General features: G+C 45.2%; 2 protein-coding genes across 4 annotated transcripts in view; one reads left to right on the top strand and one right to left on the bottom strand.

The window, feature by feature from the left end:
* The window catches only part of SYN3 (synapsin III), a 453,900-nt gene that overhangs the window by 243,268 nt on the left and 193,430 nt on the right, over window positions 1-17,202 (bottom strand). The gene's annotated exons all lie outside the window — the stretch shown is intronic.
* Window positions 3,482-17,202, top strand: part of TIMP3 (TIMP metallopeptidase inhibitor 3) — a 54,150-nt gene continuing 40,429 nt past the window's right edge. The window contains 1 exon segment of the mRNA NM_001284439.1: window positions 3,482-3,607. Within this exon segment, the coding sequence (NP_001271368.1) occupies window positions 3,487-3,607 (121 nt within the window). The 5' untranslated portion in view covers window positions 3,482-3,486.

Genomic DNA, 17,202 nt, shown 5'->3' with positions numbered 1-17,202 from the left:
CTGACATGCAGATTCAGGACCTTGAGTGGCTGGAGTTTCCATGACTAGGATGCAAGCACTAGGTCATGTGCTGTGGCTGGGGGGACTGAGGCCCAGGAATGTGGGAGAGAGCCAGCTAAAGAATCAGGCAACTGTAAAGTAATCCTGGCTCTGCCACAAGATGACCGTGAGAGGCAATTTTCTCACCTGTCTGAACCTTATCTTCCCCACCTATAAAGTTGGATGGGTAGTCTCTGAGGTCCTTTTTAAGGACCTCTGAATGTCTATGAGAGACTTCTCATAGATTTCAGTATTCCGTAACTTGAAATGAAAGGGGTGGACTCACCTTCCCTAGAAAAGTTCCAGGGAAGAGAACATCAGCTCAGCGTTGTAGATTTGAGGACAGCTCAGAGAGATTTTGAAACTGTAGTTCCTCTGAAGTTTATAAACCTATCCTTATTCTTATTCTAAGTGGGAGAGCCAGTATCGTCATTCTTACCACTAGCTGCAGGTCTGCTCCATCCAGCTTATAAAATAGTCTTGAAAAAGTAATTCTTACATATTATTAGGTCTAAGGACAACATGACATCCAGATTGATGCCTGTGAGCTCTGCTTGCTGGGGGTGCTGACCCTGGCAGTTGTGCTCTCCTTCACAAGGATTCTTGTTCTTTCTTTTCCTCAGGGTGAGGGCTGAACTGAATTCTGATGGGTGGGCAGAGGGGAGTCCCCTTGGGTTAGACATTAGGGAGGGCTTTGCAACTGAAAGGGAAGCTAAACTGCAAAGACACTGCATGGACCAGTTTAGGTGCAAGAGGAAATAAACCAAAAGGCAATTTCATTACCTTTCAGCTGGAAAAACAATCAGATTACTCTGGATGCTTACATAATTAAGTCGTTGCCATAATCAAATGTTTCAGATGCTTTCTATAAGGAACCTGCTACTTGAAGTTGAGCAAAAGTTACCTGCCTGATACTCATGTTCTAGGCAAGCCTTCCCTTGGAGAAAATACTGGCATGTTGGACAAAACCGTCAAGTGAAAGGAAAAAAGAGAAGAGAGGGCCTTTATCACATAAGTTGCTTATTCAAAGCGGACTTGGTCTGGAAAGGCTTATAAAACCTTCCACATGACTGGCACCATGCAAGGATAAGCAAAACTCTCAAATCCCACCAAGTATGCCCTCATTCAACCTGGGTCCCTAGAGTGTGTCTGTTGCTTCAGACTCTCTGGGCAGTTGGCCATAGCCACACCTAAGTCTCTTGGGACCCCATTTTATACTCAGAGGGCCAAAAAAGCAATGTGGCTAAGTATCTCAGATCTTAAAGTATTTCTAGTGTGGTTGGGGAAATGATACAATTATATTCTATGAAACAGTGAGCTAAGTGCTGAAGTAAACATTGAGAGAAGGAAAGAACTATCTGGGCCAGGCTATAGAGTTAAGGTGGAAAGGGGCTTAGAAGTTAGGAAGGGGACAGGGCAGGAGAATATGGAAACTTGATTCCTTCCTTATAGCTACAATTCTTCAGGAGCAGGGGCAAAGGAGTTTAAAAAATGTTCCTGGAAATACCATTTTTAATGAAATGCTCTGCTTCTGCCATCCCAGTGCCACTTATCCGAGGTGTAAAGAGAGTTTCTGAGAAAGAAGTTGAACTTGCATTTCTGAGAAGTATTCCCAGTCCTCACTTTGTTCCAAACATTTGGCATTTCTATATCCAAAACATGCAAGGACCTTCCTAAACAGAATGAGTTAGGAGAGAAAGGGAGAGAGACACAAGAATAGAAAGACAGAAGTCTCCAGCTGCAAAAGGGCATCTGCACGGTGATAGCTAATTACTGCTTTAGTCCAGATAAATAAAATCGTTCTTCAGGTGCAAATGAGTGAATGGAGCTCCTGGCTGCTTGCCAAGTCATGTCACTATTCTGTGCCAGTTTCCTCATCTAGAAAGTGTGAATAGTACTTTGTGTTTTTCCTATCTAAAAAAAAAAAAAAAAAAAAAAAAATTGTGAGATATAATGAAATGTGGCATGGAAACTATAAGGCAGAATCAAGATGTTCCTTAATAATAAGGATAGTCATAGTATTAGTTATTAGCAATCATCCATTATGGCTAGTAGGCTAAGATCCTGGATAGTTCTCCAGAATCCAGTGTAAGTTACCCCAGTTTTGGATCAATTCACCCCCAATTCCTTGCTGAAGGATGGAGATTTGTCTGGCCTTGGTGGGGTTACTATTTTCTCCTGCCCTTTCTACTCATTGTTTTTCAAATAAGCTCAGAGCCTTTGCACTTGCTGTTCTCCCTAACTGGCATTTTCTCCTCCCAGATTTCCATAGGGCTTCCTCCTGCTCCTTCTCCTTGCTCACCTCTCAGCCAGACTGTCACCTCCTCAGATATACCTTCTCTCACTATTCCATAGAAAGCAGTCCCCCCACCATCATCCAGTAATTTCTAACCCATTACTAAGTTTTGTTTCTTCATGGTACTATCATCATAGAAAATCACCTGGCATATTGGTGAATTCACTGATGCACTGCTTGCGACTTTCATGGAAGCAAGGACTTTGTTTTGCTCATTCCAACATTCAGAACAGTGTTTGTTGAGTGACTTCACAGTTTACTCTGGGCAAGTGGGGTGGGGGTGGGGGTGCTGCGCAACAGTCCCTAAAGCCAGCTCCAAAGGGCAGATGGCTCCCTCACATCCAGGAAAGTCGGAGGGTAGGTGTGTGGGTCGTCAGCTGGTCCTCTCGCCTCTGACCCTGCTCTCTCCAGAGAAGCCGGAGAGTTAGCCTTTGTCCTTCGCCCTTCCACCAGGCGCGGTCAGGGTCGCCAGGGCCGCCTGTGACCCGAGGACGAGTTGGTGCTGTGGTGGGTGGTTTGGGTCAGAAGCGCTCAGAGAGCAAGCAGGGTGGGTGGGTGTGTGGTCAGAGCACTGGCAAGGTCGGGCCCGGGGACCCGCTCCGGGGGCCACCTGGCAAGCTTAGGTCCGAGGCGCGTTCCGGTTCACCCACTCCCGTGCCCACAGCCGTATTATTCCCTATAAGGATCTGAACGGTCCGGGGCCGCCCCGCCCCGTCGGCCCGCGCCCCCGGCCCCGCCCCTTTGGAGGGCCGATGAGGTAATGCGGCTCTGCCATTGGTCGCAGGGGGCGGGCCCCGAGTGCCCGAGAGGAGTTGCCCGGGGGGGACCCGCACTATATCACTCGGCCGCCGGGCAGCGGCGCAGAGCGGGCAGCGGGCGGGCGCTCAGACGGCTTCTCTTCCTCCTGCTGCTCCTGCTCCGCCCCGGCTCCCGCTCCTTCCCCGGGAGAGACCGCCGGCCCGCAGAGTCGTGCGCCAGCGCCGAGACAGCCTCGCTGCACCCCTCCCTCCCCACTGGGCACCCCGAGGGCAGCGCGCCGAAGCCAAAGTTGCCCCGCAAGGCCGGGCAGGCGAGCTCGGGCTGCAGCGGCCCCTCCAGCGGCGCGCACAACTTTGGAGAGGCGAGCAGCAGCCTCAGCAGCCACAGCGGCAATGACTCCCTGGCTCGGGCTAGTGGTGCTTCTGGGCAGCTGGAGCCTGGGGCACTGGGGCGCCGAGGCGTGCACATGCTCGCCCAGCCACCCCCAGGACGCCTTCTGCAACTCTGACATCGGTAAGCGCTCCGGGTGTCCCCACCAGAGCCCCTGCGGTGCCCGCTTTTGCGGTGCCCGGTCTTGCGCTGCAGCCCGGACTGGGGTGCAGCTCCTGGAGGGCGTAGCGAGTCCCGTTTCTTTTTTCTGACTGAGCTTGGGATGGGGGCAGGGGGTCGAAACTCAGTTTCTTCAGTCAGAGGGTCTGGCATAGATGAAGGGGCAGATGCCCTGCAGAGAAAACCTACAGTGGTAAGTGAACCCCTTGCAACCTTTGCTCTCATTTTAGGGCGTGAGGCCCCTATTGGTCCTTTTGACATCTGGAAAATTTCCCTTTTCACTCTCAAGAGAGAAGGGCTGGGGGAGAAGGGTGGGAGGGCTTTCCTAAAACTTGGAATGCCAACTAACTGAAGTACTGAGTTGTTCAATAGTTTAAAAAAAGTTGCCAGCCATGTGCACAAAGTTGCAGGAGAATCTTGAAGTTTTCTGAGTTTGCATTTTCTCCTGCACCCGTTTAGTTTATTCTTTTCATTGACACCCAACCCAGCCTCCTACTTCCCAGGCAAAGGCTAAATGAGCTTCTTAGACTGCCAAGTTTGAGTGGATTTAAGGGAAAAATGAGAAGAAAGCTGTGGGTTGACCCTTTCCCGGAGGAACTGTATTTGAGAGTGTTGATAGCAAGCAGGAGGTGGCGTGTGTGAGGGATCACTTATCACATAGCTGTGAGAATTCACAGGAAGGTTATTTTTTTTTCTTTTTTTTTTGCTTGAATGCATGTGGGGAGGGGGAGAATGAGCAGTGGAAAACAGATTTGTCACCAAAAGAACAAAGATGCCAACGATCACATCATGGTGACAATTCCAAACTGGACTTTGTGTCTTGATTAGAGACTCAGTAAGAAGTAGAACCAGTTTTAATCCAGGGCCTCACAAGTGTCCTGGGAGAACTTGTTGGGGAGTGTTTGGGACACTTGTGTTTGGATGGCCAGAGGTGGAGTAGCAGCTGGAAAACATCTCTTCTCTCCTTTCCAGCTCATAAAGCATGCAAGTCCAGTGGCCCCTGCTGCGGGGTGTGTGTGTGTGTGTGTGTGTGTGTGTGTATGTGTATGTGTGGTGTGTGTGTGTGTGTGTGTGTGTGTACTCGGGCTGGGGTGGGGTGGGGCACAGTCTAGCTGCCCTCTTCTGCCTGTGTCGATTCAGAGGTGAAGAATGGAGCGTGTGTGTTTTAAGTCATAAAGAAGAAGGAAAATTTTCCACTGGGTCCTGGGTGAGGGCCTCCACAAGTGTGCTGCAGGGGAGGGGGAGGAGACAGGAGCCTGGCAGGGAAGGCAGCTGAAGTTGGGAGGGGCGCTGCTGGTGGGCCCTGCTGAGCCTAGGAGAAGTCAGGGAGGTGGCTGTGGTGACCAGAAGGTCAGTCCAGTTGGCAAGCATGGGTGTTTATGTGACCTGGGGTCACCCTTGTTAGAGGTTTCCTGGGGCCCATGTTGTATACCCTTCCCTCTCCCCAGGGGAATCCAGCTGGCCCTTCGGTTTGTGGATTGCCTGAAGGATTCTTTTGGGCTGCCTGAGGCCTGGAAGGTTTTCTTCCTTCTCCTTTGACTGCTCCCACCCAAATTCTACTTGGCTTGTCCCTCCTTACCCCATTGGTGACATTCCCACCTGAATAGTGTTGGGAGCTGCTGCTGCCGCTGGGCTCTGGTTTTGCTCAGTGAGGAGGTCAGGAGGCTGACAGGTGGACTCAGGGTACCCTCTTCTGCTTGACAATGGCTTGGGGGTGTTTGCTCAGAGTTTTTGGTGTGTGGGGAGAGTGAGACCTCATGACTCCCCCTTGCCCTTGGCTTTTGGGTTTTCACCCTGCAAGTTCACCAGAGAACAGTGGAAACAGCAGCAAGGAGACCCTGCTTTTAATGGGTTGCACTGGTCGACTCAGGTTTCCTGCTGCGGGTCTGGGCTGATGCAGAAAGTTTCTTGTAATTTCTCTGGATTTATTTAACAAATCCCTGCCCTCAATAAACTGCCCAGAGGAAAGCTAAGTTACCGGGAAGTACCCATAGACCAGAACATTGTGGTAGCAAAAATAAAAAAGAAGCAAACAAAAATCTTCGATACACTGGCACCAATCCAGAACTGTTCTGCCTGGGTTTGGTGCACTGCACTAGTGGTAGGGATGAGATAATGCTTTTAAAAATGGGAGGTGTGGATGTGGGCTGCTTGCTTGTTGACCTCCGCTGCCTTACAGTACCCTGCTAGTGTCCAGTAGGTGGCTCCCAGTTTTCCTTGCTCATATAGCACTTCTCCTTTCCAGTCTGGGTTGAAGCTCTGCCTGCCCTCACGCTGAAGGAAATGTGTAGGAGCTCCCCATTCTCCTTGACCCTTATGACCCCAGCAATCAATGCTGTAGCCCATTAAAGGTGCTCAAGCCAGACCACCCGCTTCCTCTTCCCAGACCTTCCTGGCTGTTTTCTCTTCATGGCTGAGTGCCATGTTGCTGGGCAAAGCACTGTATGCCCGACTTGGCCTTGTCTAAAGAACCCCCATCACCTTCCCTCTCCTTTCTCCTCATCCACAGGTGTCTCTTTTTGCCTTTCTCCCCCGCCCCCTTCCCAAGCCCTGGGGATTGGCACTGCTTTCTGGGTGGGGAGGAGTTAAAAGGTGTTTCTATGGCAACTCCAGGCCCTGCACCCTAGTGAAGTGTTTAGGAGAAGAATAAACTACATGCCGGCTTATAAAACATACTGTGGGGGAAAGAAAAGGACTTGGCAGCAGCCAGGATATCTCTGACCCCCTCCCCACCAGTCAGCACCCCTGTAACTCCTGACAAAACCTTGACTCTGGAGGGAAGAGAGGGGGTTGGGAATGAAGAAGGCAGCCTTGGCTGGGCAGATCCTGCTCCAGCAGCTCTGTCCAGCTCAGGAAGGGGTAGGCAGTGCCAAGAGCTTTCTGAAAATTGGTGTGTGTGTGTGTGTGTGTGTGTGTGTGTGTGTGGTTTCTTCAGGAGGCAGGCAGCAGAGAGAGAGAATTTTGCTTTAGAATGCCAAACCCTTCTCTCCAGCCTCCTTTGCATAGAGGAATGGGGCTGTGCCATGGAGTGTTGGGGGCCTGACTCCAGAGCCTCTTGGGAATTCACGAGTGAGGCTCAGCTTGGGGGCCCACTGCCAGCCCTGGAGGACAGTCCTTGGATATCTCTGAATTGTTTTGACAGGGACCAGTGCCAGCAGATTCTTTTGGTATCAGATCTGAGGTTGTGGTTTTAGCAAAGAAGCCATTTTCAAAGAAGCCAGACCCATTCTCTGTCTCTCTGTCTCTCTCTGTCTGACTCTCTCTCTCTCTCTCTCTCTCTCTCTCTCTCACACACACACACACACACACACACACATCCACACTGGGCTTTGTGACTGAAGGAAAATAAAAAGGATCAGACTTCAGAGAGGACCCAGGCTGTTCGGATCTTGGGAACCACAGAAAGAGGAGAGCTGCTCTACAAAGGAGGGAAGGGACACCTCTCAGACTCCTACTGGGTGCAAGCACTTCATAAATTCCATGTCCTTCATCCACCCAGCAACCTTAAGAGTAGGTATCACGACCATTTTTTTTCAGATGGAAAACATCAAGTCTAGGAAAGGTTGTGCTTGCCCAAGGTCACCCAGCTACTAAATGGTAAGGTGAATTCATTTTTAGCTAGGCAATTCTTCAAAACCTTTTTGACTTTCATTTACCCTTAATATTCTAAGGTAAACAACCCTTCCTTGGACTGAAAGGGAATGGAGGGTTAACATTCGAAGAAGGCTTTACTTATTGATTTGGGAAAGTTTTTGTTAAAAATATGAAAAGAGCCAAAATGACCTGAGGTTTTAAGTAAATATCATATTATGGAAGGGAAAAATTATTATTAGTTTAGGACATAAATAGAGAAAAAGGAAAATTTCTAATGTTCTTTGGCTATTAGAACTGAAAGAATTCTCAAAACCACCAGGTCAAAATAAACAATGACTTAGATTATCACACTGAGATCCAGGGAGAAGTAAAGCTAATGGAGACAAGACATCATGGGCTTCAAGACTCTTCCCCTTCTTGATGGGGATGAGTTGGGGCTGCCCAGGGCAAGATGCCCACTCTATGTAGATGGCTGGTGTGGTGGCAGGAAGATCAGAGACTGGGTCCCAGCTAGCTGGAGAAGGTGCCTCTCCCACAGTTCTGTGTCCCTTTCACAATCCCTGGATAGATAAGGCTAGAAAAGTGGCCACAGAAGTGGCTTGGGTGGAGGGACTTTTGTTTGTTTTGCAGGAACAGCAGGAACCATTCAGCTCCACTGCTGAATGGCACATTCCAACAGGTTCATTAATTAAAAACAAAAACAACAACACAATTCTCCATTGCATTTGGCTTTTACCATTCCAGCCAGTATGGACAAGGAGAACTCTTCTTCTAGCTTTTGTTATCGTCAACTCCTGGGTGGCCAGCCTTGAGAGGCAGTGTGGGGTGGTGGAAAGGTCATGGGGTGGGCAGAGCTAGGTTTAAATCCTTCCTCTGGGGCTTGTTGGCGGTGCGCACTTAGGCATGTTATTGGATGTCTTTAAGCTTTGGTTTCCTCATTTATAAAAGGGGAATAATAACTTGCAACACCGTGGCCCTTAAGTTTTCTCCACATTTCAAAAATCAAAAGTTATCTTATGAATACATTCGACATCCATGTGTGTATGTAACTATGTGTACATGTGTATCTATCCATCTATCTACCTATCTATCTATCATCTATCTAAAATTAGATAAGAGTAACCTTTGTTTTGAGCACTTCCTCTAATTCTAGATTCTTCTCCAGATCCTTTCCTCCCTATGCATTTATATATATAGGTACCCAAGAGAAATTTATAGTAGTTTTTCCCTTAATACATGAATGATAGAATACCATAAATAGTGGAATACCACATATAGCATTTTGCTTTTTGTAATTGAACAACATGTATTAGGGCTTGTTCCCAGTTAATACACATATATATCTACTTCATCCTATGTATAGTGTTCCATGGGATTATATTTTAAAAAGCAAACAGGTAGGGAGGCCTGGGTGGCTCAGCAGTTGAGCGCCTGCCTTCGGCTCAGGGCATGATCCCAGGGTCCTGGGATCGAGCCCCACATTGGGCTCCTTGCATGGAGTCTGCTTCTCCTCCCTCTACCTATGTCTCTGCCTCTATCTCTGTGTCTTTCATGAATAAATAAATAAAATCTTTTAAAAAAATAAAAAGCTAACAGGTAGAGAGTGGTTATTATGTTCCAGGCACTATTCTAAATAGTTAACATGCATTAACTCATTTAATTCTCTAAACAGTCCTCTGAGGCAAGCATGCTCCTGTCATTCCCACTTTACAGATGAGGAAATTGAGGCTTAGAAAAATCAGATGATTTTGTCAGGATTACAGCAGAGCCTATATTTAAACCCCAGTGAGCTGGCTCTAAAATATACTCAACTACTATATTAGATGTTAATTACCGTATATTATATAATATGGTATATTATATACTACTTTATCCTATTACATTACTATACTATATATCCCTGTAAGTATAGAATGTATGTAGAATGTATTTCCCTACTGATAGATGTCTAGGATTCTAAAAGCTTTTCATGTTTACAAAGAGCACTGCAAAAAATAGTTGTCTACTTCTCTGGTTCATGTGTGCTAATATTTCTTTATAGCAAATATACAACTGGAATTCCTGGACACAGGTAGGTGTATTTTAAATTTTAACAGCACCTGCTAGTTTGCCCTCCAGAGTGGCTTTGTTCACATAGTTGTTTTTGGATGTGCAACATGAAGGAATGGAGGGAGTATTATAGTCCTGTCCTGGAGAGACTTTATATGCCTTTCTCAAATGGAAAACAGCTTATAATTTTTACTGATTTTCTAAGTTTTTTTTCTTTTGCTTATCCTTTTGTCCCTCTGGAAGGGAGCAAAATTAAGACCACTTAGACCAAGCTGACAGGAGTATTTTTATAGGGAGGGAGAGGCTTACATGCCAGGAAAGCCATGGCTCTTGACTTGATGCAGTTTGGGAGTCATTCAGTTGTATATGGTTTTATATTTTTGCTTTCATAATAAGCAGGGGGCCATTCATTGGATTAAGTTGCTTGACTTTGGGGTTTTGTTGTAAGCTCAGGTTTAGGCTGAGCTGCAGGGTTGAAGACATGTGTGCAGGGTTTTATGTGCTGACTTAAAGATGTCCCCTTCTTGACTGGTCCTAGCCAGACTCATAGTGACAGTGAGGGGACTTATCCCTTTGTTTCCCTACTACTCTTGCTATTGCATTTGGATCATGCTTGGAGGGAATGGTGGGAGGCCATGGGGACTGGAGATGGACTGTGGAGGGGAAAGCACAGTGGTTTCTAGCCAAGAAAGATGCCAGAGTCATTATGGGAACTAAAAGGAACTAGAGGAACTAAAGGAACTAAAAGGTCTGGTTGGACAGACAATTCCACTGTCCTGATTAAAACCCTTCATTGAACTCTTGGGATGAAGTGTCATAAAATGGCTCTAATGAGGACCAGTCTGACCCCTGCCTCCGTCTTCATCATCCTTTCATCACTGGCTCTTCCAGCTCCTGCTGTTCAGATTCTCTGTCTGGGTCTTGGCCCATGCTGTCCCCTGGGTTTTGAACACCCTCATCAACTTCCTATTCTCCAGGTCTCATTTGGTCCCATTTCCCCATGCACTCCCTGGCACTGGCATAGAAGAATAGTCACACCTTGCTCAAATTTTGAACACATTTAAAAACACTATCTTTAGTAAAAACCAAATTATCCAAAGCTGTATGGAAAATTCCCAGAGTGAGTCATTCTTGGGCTGGAAAAGATCTAAGGGCTGTATACCACCCAGAGGGACCATCTAAACCCTCTGAGAGGGAAGGAACCTGCTCTACTGTCTGCATTACTTGATAAGTCCAGTTGCATATTCTGGCCATAATACTCCATTCATACTCCCAGAGAAAAAAGCTGGAGATTTCTAAATACCACTCCACCAGGGGATCACTCAAAATGATAACTACCTTTCCCTGAGGTGTATTTACTGTACTCCAGGCACTGTAAGAAAATCCTTGCACCTTGTGAAGTAGACATGGCCCATCCCAGCTTCCTGGTGAGTGAGCTGAGGCTAGAGGGTAAAATTGTTTGTCCAAGATCACACCTCTAAGAAATAGAATCTAAACTTGCTTAATCCATCCAAAATTTGTAATCTAAATCAGCATAGACCAAGGGCTATGACTCTTTAGCCCAGGAACATCTTTTGGAACCTCCTCTATATTAGTTTTTTGACTCTCTACTGCCAGGGTTCCTTTTGGAACCTCCTCTACATTAGTTTTTTGACTCTCTACTGCCAGGGTTCCACTCAATATGCTTCTCTCTCTCTTTTTTTTAAAAGATTATCTGCTGTTAAAAATACTTTTTAATTTTTTTTTCTTTTTAATTTTTTTAAATTTATTTTATTTTATTATGCTTCTCTTTGATGTTCTTCCATAGCCAGCCTCTCCAGCTCTGGCCTCCCCTGCTGCCCCCAATTTTATTGCTGTGTGGTTCTAATGAAACCAAGCCTCAAACCCTATTTCTAATCTCTATCCCGGTGCTCTTTCCACTGAACCAGCCTTTTCAATGCTAAGGATGATTTTTACTAATTCTCTCAATGCTGGGAAAAATTACCTGCCACATTTTGTGTGTCAATGATTTTTCCATGAAAACCGGTTAAAATATAATTATAATGGCTGATAATAGCCATTTTTTTCCTGACATAATCAGCTAATACACAAACTAACTGCAGTCAAAAGCAATGAAACTTGGTGTCTTATTAAGCCTGAGAAGCTTTCTCATGGGTGACTGGATGGTTTATTGTATGATTTGGGTTGGCCTACTGAAGTGCTAAAAATAGCTGATAGACCCTTGGTAGATAACTGTTCTTCACTCCTCTGAGAGTCATTTAGTTTTATACCAGTTTATCATCCCTTCTCCATGTGAGCAGGTCCACGCATTCACTACTCTTGCCATCTCCCTGTTTACCCACAGCACTAAGAACAGGCTTGTAGAGCTAGCAGGTAGCTAATATGTCCTGGTTAAGCTTCATACCCTTCCAGAGCAGGTGATGTGGGTTCAGGGGTTTGATTTCCTGTGTTAATCTCTGATGGGCTGGAGTAGACAAGTATGTACTGATCCTAGCTAAAGGGATTCACTAAATAGCATTTGACAGGAGGTCACAAGGTGTCCGTCCCAGCTGTATTGGAACTCAGAAGAGTTTTTGCCTGATTGCTAAAAAATTAGTGTCTAGAGAAGGGAGGGGGGCCTAGAGAACATTTCCTGATTCATTTATAGCCATCTGCGAACCTGGGACGGTTTGGCTGCCACAGAAGGAATGGTCCGTGCTGCCCAACACCCAGTTCTGATTTATGTTCACGTAAATCTTATCACCTAACAGTGGCATTCAGGGCAGAGAGGAGAGATGCTAAGTATTCCCAGGCCTTTGGCCACCTGGCTGTTTGTGGGGGTGGGGAAGGGAAGGAAAGCTGTGAGATTTGGCCTCAGAGAGCCCAAGGTAAAGTTCAGCCAGTAGAAAAACAGAGTCCCCTTGAATGACAGGGGATGGATGGGGGGGGGGGAGGGGTGGCGGGGAAGGAAGGGGGGAAGTCCTGAGCAGAGCACAGCTATTCTAGAACCAGAGACCTTAAATATTACATGGCAATTACCCCCGTCCCTCTCAAATGGGGGCACCAGGCATCTGACAGCCCAGTTGCCCATAGAGAAGGGCTGTTTAATTCAGAAATTCAGGGCTCCTTCAATCCCCCAGATCAAGGCATGGGAAGGCAAGCCTTACGACCTGGGTCAGACCTCATGAGGACATGGTTTGATGACCTAATGGATCACCAGTGTTTGGCTGAAGTGCTTATGGTTCATGAGTTAGGAGGGATTTCCATTTGACCTGGACTTGATCATCATGAATAGACTCATAGCCTTTGAAATTTGGAAACATAGTAGCTCTTGTGAGCTCTGCCATTCATGAGCTTGGGTAAATTCTCTGGCCTCAGTTTGCTCATCTGCAAAATGAGGGGAAATAATAGTACCACATGGGGTTAGTGAATAAGTGAAAAAAACTCAAGGAAAATGTCTAGCATGGAGTCTACCACATACTGAAAGTTCAAGAAATATTAGTTTTTAGTTATGGTGTTACATTATATGGCAGAATGAGTATTCTCACTTTATTTTTGGTTAGGAAAATGGGGCTTGGAGAGATGTGATGTTTGGGCCACATAAAGAGGGGCTAAGTTTCAAAATCATGGCTGTTTGACCCCTGTCCCTCAGTCTAATGTTTTCCCACTTAACCACATTGCCTCCCATAAAACACTGAAACCAATAACCAAGTTCTCTAGAGTCTTAAGTCCACTTGATCTTATTTGAGAATTACAACATCCCCCAGGGAAAAGCAGGATGGGGAGAGTCACTGTTCTTGTTAAACAGATGTGGAGAGTGACAACTAGTATGATTCCAGAGCTCAGTCACACAGCCCACACGTGGAACTAGGAGGCCAAGTTCTATATTCCTAAACTCTGACAGGCACAGGTGGAAGATGCTGGGGAGGGCCTGGGAAATGGATTAGTGACACTGAACTTGGATGTCGAGTCCATATTCCCTGTCCCCATCTACCCTTGTCTATGCTGGGGTTAGGAGATGCACAGTGTACAGGAGTGAGCAATGGCTTGGAATCAGGACACTTGAGTTCTAGAATTGGGTCACCATCTGGTTTTGGAAACACCCTAGTGATGTCAACTTCTCTGGATTTCAGGCTTTTATCTGTAAAAGAGCAATATTGGCTCTGTGTGGTATATATGCATCTTTTTCACATATACTTCTAGTAACAGTATTTTCCTGAATACTTACTATATGTCAAGTTCTCTTCAAAGGGGCTCTCTAGTCTAGCTGAATAATTGAGTACCTACATCTATCAACAACACCTTTTAGAAGGTAACTTCTTTAGAAATATGTCTATTAAGATAAGAGCCAGGATCTCTGTGGTTGTAAAAGTGGATGAGGGCTTCAATTGGACAAAACCACTAATGAGCAGACATACTTTATCGGATGACATATTTGACCACCAAACTTCCTGTTGGAGAAGAGCTGATTTGCCAAACAGATAGCAACCTCGCAGACCTAGTTGATGGCTAGAATTTAAAATTAAGGTCACTTTGGTATCTGTCATTGATGTCTGGAGAGCGTGGTAAAAATTCTTCTGATCCCCATTAACACCACCACTGAAGCTGATGGATAAGAAGCAGGATTTAGACTCAATATTCATCAAAACAAGGTCTTCCAGATCCAGAGTCTATCTGAGCAGTCCCTTGCTCCAGGAAATTTGGCTAAAGGCTTGGCTCAAACCTATGTAGCTGAGAAGACTTCTCTTGTGAAAGCCTGGCTAACATGAAGACCTGTGGTTAAAAATGTGTGTGATCTGCTGGAACTTAGTTCACATGAATGAAAAGGGAGATTTGGAACCCACAGATCAACATGTGCCCTCGTGGGCAATTGCAATCCACTCCCCTCTCTGACAATAGGACAGAAACCCTCAAGTTCCCATGACTGTAGCTTCTTTTTTTATTTTTTTTATTTTTTTATTTTTTATTTTTTTTAATTTTTTTAATTTATTTATGATAGTCACAGAGAGAGAAAGAGAGAGAGGCAGAGACATAGGCAGAGGGAGAAGCAGGCTCCATGCACCAGAAGCCCGATGTGGGATTCGATCCCAGGTCTCCAGGATCGCGCCCTGGGCCAAAGGCAGGCGCCAAACCGCTGCGCCACCCAGGGATCCCCGACTGTAGCTTCTTGATACAAATGTTTACCAGAAGGGCTGAGAGATGCAAGAGAATCCATATTATTCATATTATTCTCAGGGTACCTTTCTGAGCAAATGAGTACAGTGCAAAAAACCTGCACCTGAAATAGTCAAGTGTAGATGTGAGTTCCAGTTTGTTCTTTGCCTGATTCTCTCTTGGCCTGGGTTTTCTTACCTTTCACTTAGGTTAGATCACAAACCCTAATGCCTAAAGAGGCCAGTCATAGAAGCTGGATGTTTGCCTATGAAACATATGGAAACATTACTCGGTTCTACCAAATATACACATATGTGGTTACCTCGTCTCTTGTTTTCCCACTGTGGAAGGATCACTGGGTACTAAAAGTATTTCTTTATTCTGAGATAAATAACAAAACAATGGGCAAATGTGATGTTAAGTAGCAGCTCACCTTTGGCCTTGCAGTGGGGGAGGCACCAGAGCATGGTAGCAACTGTGGTGAGCTGAAGCATCCATGTACCTTCTTAAGGGGACAGCTAGTACTCAGCTCCAGTCTCTCAGAACGTGAGCCTAGTAATATTACCAGATTTCCGTTTTTTTTAGGAAAAGCTCGATATCCAAAATTTTAATGTGAAATCTTTTGATTTTTAAATCTTGGCACAGTTAATGAGAAACACGCATATGTGTGTGGGCCAGACAAAACATGTCGTTGGGCCAGATGCAGCCCTGTGACTTACCAGTTTGTGACCCCGAGTCTAGATGGTCTGAATTTCTTTCAGGCTCTAGGGTCTCTGGCAAATAAGACCAACTGGTTTTTCAGGCAAAATGATGTACCTTGTTCTCTGTTTTACCAGAGAATACTGCTTCTGTTTGTTATCGCACTTTCCACAGTTCCTGAGAAGGTTCAGAGCACAGGTTCTGGAGTTAAGACTGCCTGGTTCAAACTCTGGCTCCATCAGTAGCTAGCTGTATATCCCAGGCAAGTCAATCTTTCTAAGCCTCATTTTTCTTATCTATAAAATGGACTACACCATAACAGTACTCTTAATCTCCTAGCGTTGTAGAAGAATTCATGGAGATAATGGGAGTTGTAGGCTTGGCCCTCTGCCTGGCATGTAGTGAGGGTTTTGATTAATGTCAGTCATCATATTATTACTACTTGGTGCCTCCCCCTAGATGGTGAGCCAGCTGTAATCCAGAGAGTAACATCTTACCAGATCATTGCCTGATGCACAGTAGGCATGAAATAAAAGTATCTTGAATGACATTTGAGAAAGATATCATTCCAGCCTTCCCAAGCAATTGTGTACTTAGCTCTTGTGTGTATCAGAGAGAGAGAGAGAGAGACAGACAGACAGACAGACAAAGACAAAAGAAATCAGTTTTCGCATGTTAAGCACAGAACGGCTCCATAAGAAAAAGCTGTCTTAAGCTGCTAGGATAGCATGCTAAACAGTGGTAATTGTCTTGGAAAATGAAACCCAAACCATTAGTCATACTTTTCAGATAGAGAAGACAAGAGATGGCTGGGGCAACCAGAGTGCAGATGTCAAACCTCAGGTGTTCATGAGTGTGCTAACACCATGGGATGCTTTGGCGGCTTGATGGATTTTATTTATTCAGGGCCCCTTTAAGCCAGAGTAGATTCCTGGAGACTCTTAAAATTTAATGCCCCACCTGGATAGTCAACATCTGTGTTTTATTTTGTTTAAAAAAGTTAACCCCAAATAGTTCAAATTCCTTCTATATCCCTTGGAGAAGAGTTTCTTATTGGGAGATTCCTAAGTAGGGGGACAGAAAGGCCAAGGCTAGACTAGCACTGACCAAGACAAATAATATTGAGAGCTGCAAACACAGGCAATGTATGTAATCTTAAATTTTCTCATGGCTACATTAAAAAAAGGGGGGAAAATAGGTTAATTTAATTTTAATACTATCTTAACCCAATATTATCCAAGATATCATTTCAACATGTAGTCAATTACAAAATTATTAGTAAGGTTTTAATAAGTTTTTGAAATTCAGTATGTATTTTACACTCTAGGCACATCTACGTTTGGACTAGTCACATTTCAAATGCTTAACAGCCCCCTCTGGTTAATGGCCACCACATGAATAGGACGGTGCAGGTCAAGAGAATGCATGCAAATGCAAGGCATCTTTTTTCTCCTTCCAGTTGTTTAATGAGCTGTGCACAAAAATGTGGGGAAAATGTAGGTGTACTGGCCAATCAAGACTCTGAGGCTCCTGACTCAGCTTTGTGGCAAGTGACTTTCAGGCCATGTAGGTCCCAGTGCAGGGAACCCCTGTGCTCTGATATTGTAGGATCCATGTGATCTAGTGCTCTCACTTGACAGATGGGGAAACTAAGATCCAAAGAGGTAGAGTAGTTTGGCCTACGAGATGGAGCTGGAAAGAGAATAAAAATAATAACATTTGGTAATATTTAACATTTATGGAGTCATGTTGCATGACATTTCCATGCATTATCTCCTAAGACTCTCATAATCACCCAATGAGAAAGCACTCTGATTTCTATTTTGCTAATGAAGAAACCTGGCCTCAGAGGAATTAAATATTAAAGCAGTTAATATCTATTGACAGCTATTCTAAGAACTTCACATACATATATATTTACTATTTTCTATAAACCTACACATTAGGAATTATTATCATTATTGTCACCATGGGAAAAAAGGCTGAGAGAGGCTATGTAAGTTGCCTAAAATGCAGCTAGTACATGATGAAGCCAGGATTTGAGTCCAGGATGCTAGACTTGAGTCCAAGCTCTTAATTACAAA

The sequence above is a fragment of the Canis lupus genome, chromosome 10 (genome assembly GCF_011100685.1).
Source record: "Canis lupus familiaris isolate Mischka breed German Shepherd chromosome 10, alternate assembly UU_Cfam_GSD_1.0, whole genome shotgun sequence".
Lineage (NCBI taxonomy): Eukaryota > Metazoa > Chordata > Mammalia > Carnivora > Canidae > Canis > Canis lupus.
Note: the sequence above shows the minus strand (reverse complement) of the source record. Positions and strands in the feature narration are given on the sequence as shown.